The sequence below is a fragment of the Apodemus sylvaticus genome, chromosome 3 (genome assembly GCF_947179515.1).
Source record: "Apodemus sylvaticus chromosome 3, mApoSyl1.1, whole genome shotgun sequence".
NCBI lineage: Eukaryota > Metazoa > Chordata > Mammalia > Rodentia > Muridae > Apodemus > Apodemus sylvaticus.
In genome coordinates, this window is record NC_067474.1 from 117,734,661 (window position 1) to 117,743,517 (window position 8,857).

Consider the following 8,857-nt stretch of genomic DNA (forward strand, 5'->3'; position numbering starts at 1 on the left):
TCCTTTGACCCTAACCAATTTTGAAACATTCTCCTTGCAGGTTCTTGCCAGCTTGCGAAGTGTAAGAAACAACTTCACCCTGCTGACAAACCTTCATGGAGCACCAAACAAGTAAGGCTCATTGTCTTTGCAGAATTTCAGTTCCCTCCCACAAAAGCACAAAACACTGAAGGACACTGGACACTGAAGGACACTGGACACACACACTACCTAGAAACCAGCCCTATAAGCTAAGTCGACACATAACCCATCTGGAAATATAGACTCTAAAGGCCAAGAAGTTCACTTGTGTTTCAAAAATTATCATCGCCTCAGAGGGTCATAGAATCCGTGATCTTGGCAAGGGCTGCAAATCTATGCATTCAACCTCTGTTTTAGAGAAGGAAATCTTGAGTGCTCAGGAATCTGGCAACTAGCTTGTAAGTGTACACCATGTTAGAGAAACATTGGATGTGTGCCTTGGGTCTCTTGCTTTTCAGTCAGTAGTTATGACAGCATTATCTATATTCAGTCTTTGTGAAGTGGTCCATCCATCATTTGTTTGACTTAATCCAGATTCTGATGAAGCAAGTGATATGAAGCGCAGATAGAACCTAATTCAACAACTGCTCTCCTCTCGCTGTCCTGTGCTTTGCGCTTCAGTAAGTCTCCTTGGAAGAGCAAGTTGCATACTCCTATCCTAGTCTCTCCACTGTTCTGCAGGCTCCCACCAGAGAGCATTGTCTTACACACTATTTGTGTGATCATGCCCATCTCTGGCTGGGGCATTGCAGTGGACTACTCTTAGGGATGAAGAGTATGTATTTATACATTGTGTCTAAGATACCGCCCAGATTAAGTTAACATGATGGAACATTGGTTGAGGCATATTTAGAAAAAAGTAATAGTTGAGCATTTCTATCTATCGAAAAATCCAACATTCAGACTCTTTTGAACTCTGATATGATGCCAATAACGCAGAGATCCACATCTGGCCTTGAGTGATAGCTCACACATAGTTGCATTATAAGATCACCATTGGGTTATTTGTGGAACATGCATGTGAAACAAATGAATTTTCTATGCAGTCTTGATTTCCTTCCCCAAGACTTCTCACCGTGCATATTAAGATATTCCAGAATCTGAAACATAAACAAAAAAGCAAATCTGAAAGCTTCAACACTCGGGACACCGAGCCAATTCATGGAACCTAGGAACGTGGGTTTCGAGCTTTGCTTCCTCTTTATTCACTTATTAATCCATCCTTTGAATATTTATTTTGTACATACTATCCGTCCATGCCTGAGGTACCTAACTGCACAAATACTTACTGACCATTCACTCTATCTCAAGCACTGATGATCTCATAGCGGTCCACACAGACAAGGTCTCTGCCCCTTTGAGGTTTATGTGCTAACAGGAAGTGCTGGTGATTAATCAGTGAGCAGTCAGATCATGTCTCTGGCCACAAGGGCTGGAGCAACTGGGACCCAGGAGTTTTCTGTCTATTCCTCTCTCTACACTGATTGCGGACTCTCTCTGCCTAGACTGTCTCTTTAACCCTGTCAGTGTCAGATTAGCCATATTCTGACATCTTTTAGGTTGAGTGTCATGTTTCTCAATATGCTAAGCCTACCTGAGTGGTCTCAATTTGGCCCAAAAGTATGCTAATGACCTAGCACACTGTCTTTATGGGTCTTTGCCCAAATCTTGTGTGTGTGTGTATGTGTGTGTGTGTTAATGAATGAAGAACTATTGAAAGATCACACTGGGCAGTGGTGGTGCACACCTTTAATCCCAGCACTTGGGAAGCAAAAGCAGGTGCATTTCTTGAGTTCAAGGCCAGCCTGGTCTACAGAGTGAGGTCCAGGACAGCCAGGGCTATACAGAGAAACCCTGTCTCAAAATAATAAACAAACAAACAAACAAACAAATAAGAAAAATAGATCACTAATTATTTAGAACATTTCTTGGAAATTACCCTTGCATGTTGTTCTCCATGTAATTGGGTTTCTGGGACTATTCATATTGGCCACAACATTCAGTTCTGGAATCTACTTGGAATTCATATACATGGGCAAGTTAATCATCTTTTCTTGGTCTTGGTTTCCTAAACCATAAGACAAGGTTGTATGGAGATTTAGTGAACTAATATTCAGAAAGTACTCAACTGGCATATAGCATAGTAACTGTGAGCTATTATAACTCATAATTCATCTTACTGAACCTAGAAGGGTTTTCATATCGATTATCTCAGCAATGATCTCCACAAACAATAGTTACGACAGATACTATTACTTCCACTTTACAGATAAGGAGTCAAGGCTGAGATTAAATGACCTGACTATAATCAACCACGCAGCTTCTAGTGAGCAGCTGTTCTACTTGAGCACAGCATTCCGACTCCAATGCTGTGTTCCTCTTATTAATCAACACTTGTTGATTCCTTCTGGTTATAGAAAAAGCCCTTGGATGACTTAAAAGTTTATGTAGATGCAGTGTATGAAACAGGACAATCAGAGAATCTAAAAGCAAACATTAACTAAGCCAGTCTCTTTAGAAATGAAATCCCAGGTCAGAATGTTACAGGTGGGACAAAGAAGTGATGAGTAAATTTCAGAAGCTTTTTTAGTATAACCACACTTGAGACCAAACTGATATGTAACACAGATCCAAGCAGACATTGGGTACACATGATATTTTCAGTGCTATTTGTTAGCATGGGTGTGTGTGTTCCTCCTCTATCAGTAGGATTAGAGACAGCCTAACCCTGATACGATGAAGGTGCTGTCTGAAGAACTGAATCTTCAGATAGCTGTGTGTTCTGGATTACACAAAGCTCTGGGGATAAGTACCTTAAGACCCTAAACAAATATCATACATACATAGAGTGGACCTGGAGGCATTATCACTATAAGTCTGAGAACCATCTCTCAAACCACAACCACTTGGGTCACAGAAAAGAGAGTATGTCTCCAGCAGTTAGCAAACCTCACCCCCCTCCCCTCCATCTACTGATCTTCTGCAAATCCATATCTGTGTTTAACAGAGTTAGTCTTGCCATTTATTTTTAGAGTTTTTGATTATCTTATTTTGAGATAGGGTTTCCTATAGCCCCCAATGACTTGGAACTCACTAACTCACTGTATGGCTCAGACTGGCCTTGACCTCAAGGAATCTTCCTTTCTCAGCTTCTGAAATGCCGGGAATACAGGTATGAGCTACTATCTCCAGCTTGATATCAAGTATCTCTATAATCAGCATCAAAGGACAAAAACTTCAGGAAAGGCAGATCCTCTAGAGCTTTTCCAATAGGGGCTGAGAGTACTTCTGTGAGGTTCTGGCTAAGACCTGTGTAGTGGGTTTAAGCCACAAATGGACCAGTATGGTAGGGGTAGGTTGAGATTTGAGGGTCCACAGATACAGTCCACTTTACATCTAGGTAGTCAGTGCCCACCAAAAATAAGAAAAGAAAAAGTGAAGATAAGATTGTCTGCCAGGGGTGCACACAGCGTATAGAGAGCATTCCCCCTCCCACCCACCCACATGCATTAACTTATGTTAACAATTGGAGCTGTAAAATCCATGGAATTTAGAAGTTGCTTTCTGGGATATTTAACGTGGGTTCCAGGGCACCACTCCCTGTCTTGAATGTAGCATTTAAGCAGTAATTATGTCCTTGGAGTGGTTTCCATGAGACATCTGGCTAGTGTGGTTTATTATGTGAAAAGGAACTCCCACACAGAGCTATACTTCTCCTAACTTACGGTTTCTTTTATCTTTTGGCTCTTTGCTCTGTATAAAGCCGCCCATTGTCTGCCCGAGCTTTGCCACCCAAAGGGTAAAAATCTTAAAATTTCTGCTGAGGAGGTTTCCTTTCACCTTAATGAAATGAGGGACCAGGCCTGTATTTCTTGGCTGCAAATAAAAACCTACACTTCCGTTGTCCCAGGAGTTAATTTTGAAAACTGTAGCTTTCATTTAGGGTTGTTAATCAGAGACATTTCCTTGAAGTACTTGATGAATTCCAAAAGACTGATGGTACTGTTGTGAGGGCTCACCAGCTCACCACCTAGCACCTCTTCCATCATCCAGCACCAATAACTGATATGTGTGACATATCAGTGTCATACAAGGGAATCACATCATCTTTGCATTCATAATTCTTCAAAGGTATAATTTGATTAGAATGAACATATTCTTTGAAAATTAATAGTCATCTTCTTTAGTGTATACCTGTAATGTCTTTCAGAGATTTGTATACTTTGGCATGGGATTTAAATTAGCTGAGAATCATAAAATCTTGAACACTCAGATATGGAACATGCCTAGCCAAATTCCCTCAGAGAAAGTGAGGATATGTGAGCCCCTCACACAGGACCTCACACACTGTAAATCATCAGGAAATAGTAGTTACTGCCTGCTTGCCCCAAGTGGGAAAGAAACTGAGGTTTGGTGAGCTACCCGGGGCTACATACCTGGAAGGTGCCAGAGTCTGGATTGGGGTTAAGATTCTTGGCTTCTGTTGTAGTCCAGTTCCCTTTCCACTACACAATTCAGGCCGAAGGCATTAACTACTATGGCCACAAACCTTCCATGTTCCTATCAACATCTTCAGCAACCAAGTGAAGAACTTCCAACCATTCTTTTATAAGTTTGAGACTGCTGGAAACCAGGTAGCAGATACTGTTTCGTTTCCCTTCAGCCATGAGTTTTCTGGCTGGCAGTCCCATGTCTTACCGACTATAGTGTAGTTTCTGGAAGTCATCTATTCATTAAAGTGTACTGAGTCTCCTTTCTGGACCACTTATCAGGAAGAAGTGATAGACTAAATAAGGATGACCCTGTCCTTTTTTCCCATACAGGAATACTTATCTGAGTGAACAATTTTAAGTAAAAGCTATGCTTTCACAAAACAACTTCCAAGACAAAAGAACTTACAAGAAATTGTGGAAAGAATTCTGTGATATGAGTAGCTACTGAGAACGTAGGTATTTCTAACATTTAAGAGGTCCTAGTTTGAGATCTTCTTTCACAAAAGCCTCCTAGGGAACTCAGGAAGCTCTGTAGGGCAAAAGTTCAAAGGTGCTGTGAACCCATTGGATACGGCGTGAGATGTACATGACATCACTCTGATGTCATGCCAGACTGCAGGAGTGCAACTAGGGATAAGACTCGGTCTTCCCTTACATTCCGTACAACTGTGCCAGGGGAACAGGAAGATGGGAGTTGACGTACACTACACTTACAGAGTAAGTGTAGGGAACTGCATAGCACAGGTGAGGGCCACTCATTCCAGCACAAATGCAGGGCCGTCTCAATACAGTCCCAGTTATACAAAAGAGTCAGCCTCCAAGACAGACATCCGCAAAGTCACAGAAATAGGAGAGAGCATGCACAGCAGACAGCCTATGAACCAAGATAGCACCAAGGCACCATGTGCCTTGAGAATGGACGGACAATTTTCAATTAGGAATATGGTGTCCTTTTGAAAAAGATTTGTAATCTTTAGAGTCTCATGATGTTTAGTGTGGGGAGAGTTTCCCCAGCAAAATGACGGCCTGAGCATCAGAAGAAACGAGCAGACTGAGTTCCGAACAAAAGAAGAGACCCACCTGGGCCTGAGCAAGGCGTACGTCAAATTCTCCTGCATCTGTTGATTGAGCATGCCTCTCTGTGAGTGTTACTGGGTACCTGGCATCTAAAGGCTTTCTCGGCTAACATCCTAGGACCCAGTAGGGAGCAAGTCTTCCCTTGCCTACATAAAGTTTATCTTTAATCTAGGGAGTTATGTATCGAACCCTAATTAAACCGTTCATATTTTAATTACAATTTTGGAGTTCAGCAAGGGAGACATATGAAACACACGAGAGCACACAGCCAGTCTCTGGTCTGAGAGGAACTGTCAGGCACAGAGGAAATCTAGTGATAAACTAGAGGTGTATGGAGAGGACAGAAAGCCTAATAGGTTTTGTATGCCAGGTTTGGAATGGAAGCCTTCAATTTCCCGGAAACAACAAGAGCAGCAGCAGCAACAACAGCAGCAACAACAACAACAACCAAAACAAACAAACAAAACCCTAGCTCTCACGATTAGCACAGGTGTGTTCAGTGAATGGTATAATGAAAGTGAAGGACCTGGCGCTTTGAGTTCAGTAAGACTTGGCTTTGAATATTTGCCTGCCAGTTGGAAACCACCAAGTGTGCTGTAGCGTGTTTCTCCAGTCTCCTGATCCCGGAAGTTAAACGATATAACAGTCTCCGTGAAGGAATCTAAGAAGTGTCAAGGATGGTATCCAACAGAGAACAGAAATCTTGGCATGGGGAGGCCCCTACCCTATCACACATGAAAATCAGATACCAACTACGATATTGTTCAGCATGACCCCGCAGGGCCCTTGGTGGTAGCTAGGGACCCTGTCCATGGACTTGCAGCTATATAAAAAGCACTAAGGAGAGGTTCTCGGATCCACAGGGAACCGAGATATCTGGCGAAAAGTCACACCTGAGGCCGCCCAGCAAGCAGAGGCTTCCACAGCAATGGCCTTGCAGGCTTTTCTCCATCATTTAGAATTTGGCCTTTCCCTCAGACCTCCTTGTGCACGGGGATCCAAAGAGGACTTTAAAATACAGATTCCCTAGGCACTGCACCAGACGTATGAAAATTGACTCTTCAGAGGTGGGAAAGGTATTTATGCAATACTTCCCCGAATGAGTCTGAGGTTTGCTTATGTTACAGAGCTCGTTAGAATCAAAGCCTGGGCCCTGGCTGAGTAGCATGCAATACATTCATAACACAGCAATTAAAGAGACAATCTATAGAAGGTGAGAGTGGCCCATAACTAAAGCATTGCTCAATCTGTGGTCCTGCCTACGGCTGATCCATTCACCTCAGTCACCACTAGGTCCGACAAGTTCTCAGCACTGTGTGGATCTCTTCTTTCTCTGGGGAAAATCCTAATTTCTTGGGGTCTGTTGTCCCAGTAGTCTAATAGTCAAAGGGAGGGGCACAAGTGTCTGTCTTCAGGATATCATCACTAACATCAGGACACTTACACTCAGAACTACCAGCCTGCATCTTGTTCTTGATCATCGACATCTGAGGCCATCAGTGTTGGTAGCATCTGAGAGCTTGCTAGAAATACAGTTCTATCTCTCCACTGTGGGCCACTGCATGGGACCCCAGACGCAATGCTGATTGCAGGTCACGGCTTTGAAACCCCAGAGACAGGGCTGCTTCTGGTCTACTAAATCAGAAGACCAGAGGCAGGCAGGAGCAAAATATTCTAATATGTCTGGTAGATTACTCTGATGTTCTCTGAAGTTATAGGTCACTGTTGTATACTTGCACAGGGAGGGCCACCAGTAATGGACTGGAAATCTGGGAGAGTCTGATGGAGACATTCTGCCAAACACCAAATGGAAGATGACACCAACAAAGGGCTGGGGGTGGGGGTGGGTGACAGGAAACAAAAAAGAAAAGCTAGTACAGAAAGCCTATGAGATAGCATATTCTCCTGATTCTCCCTCTGAGGGCCAGAGACAGATTCCAGAGACTTGCTGGACTAGCCAGAAAGACAAGTTCCAGTGGCCGTGAGAGACTCTGCCTCCACCCATACCTACATGGACAAGCACATGTATACACAAAATATACCACAAACGCACACAAATAAGACCAAGGATACTTAGTGGAACACGGGATCGTTGGTTTGTTTCATTTGCCTCTTGGTGTAAGGATATGAAAAAATAACACCCTCATTTCTCCAAGAAAAGCCAGTGCCTCTAGTTAAGAAACTGGAATCACTGTGTGGCATTTGACAAATTATTTGTCCTTTCAAATGTCACAGTTTCCTGAGGGGCAAATGATGTAGGTCCCGAACTGACACGTCTCTAAGTGTCCCTCTGGCTGTGACTTTCTGTCCTCAATGAACTGGGATCCATGCTGACTTCTGGACTGAGACCTAAGCAACTGTATTTTTCTGAAAGGCTCTTCCAGAAAACCTGGAATGGGGAGGCTGGCAAGGGACCTGAGGTAAACAACTTCCTTCCTGGGGAGTTAGTTGTTGCGTTCATCCTGATGCTGTGCAGAGGGAAATTCCAGGCCATCTGGATGTGGGAGAATTGCAGTCATCTACCCAAGTTCCAGGAGCCTGCCTTCCGGTGATAGCCTTCCTTATGTCACTGGATAGCTCATTAAGCCCTGCAAATCTCCTGGGGCATCAGGGATGATGGAAGGGTGGGGGTGGGGGGGCTTGTCAATGCATACTCAGCCTTTTTCTGCTTCTCCACAGGAGGTCGCCAGCGGCTACTCAGGCTCCTGTCTCCAGAGTCAGCCTGCAAGGTAAGCCTCCTCCGGAGATCCATCTCTGCATTCCAAAGCAATTATTACGAGACTGCTATTAGAATAACAGCCTTTATATGCACACTGTAACCCTCCGAAGCACATCACTTGATGACCTTTTTTCATTACCTTCACCCCAAGTGGAGCCCAGCTAAAAATACTTGGAATCAAAGTGCCCACTGTGCACCTAGGGATTCACAATTAAATGTGTGGTCCTACCGCTTCCGGAAGAGGAGGCAGCGGTGTGTTAGGCATAAAACTTGACCTTGGCTTGCTGACCCCAGTGAACTCCAGGAGCGCTAACCTCAAACATTCCCCAATAGGGTGCCCACATTAGCCCAAGGTCCCCAAGGCACATTAAAGGGTTTCCTCTTAGCATCAGCCATAGCTACAAGTTGCTCTGCACGCTAGCCAGGTGTGAAACCAAAGGTTCTTTCTAGGTCACAAAGCATTTCTTTTGGAGGTCATCCAGCTTTGTTCCTCTCATCTTTCAATCGCAAGCATCTGCTCTTTCTGTGTGCCGAAGTCCACTGAGAA

General features: G+C 43.8%; 1 protein-coding gene across 1 annotated transcript in view; it reads left to right on the plus strand.

Moving 5' to 3' along the window:
- Nucleotides 1-8,382, plus strand: part of LOC127680324 (cAMP-specific 3',5'-cyclic phosphodiesterase 4B-like) — a 368,713-nt gene extending 360,331 nt beyond the window's left edge. The window contains exons 5-6 of the mRNA XM_052175815.1: nt 41-111; nt 8,271-8,382. Of these exons, the coding sequence (XP_052031775.1) occupies nt 41-111; nt 8,271-8,382 (183 nt within the window). The remainder of the gene's footprint in view (nt 1-40; nt 112-8,270) is intronic.
- The last annotated feature ends 475 nt before the right edge of the window (nt 8,383-8,857 follow it).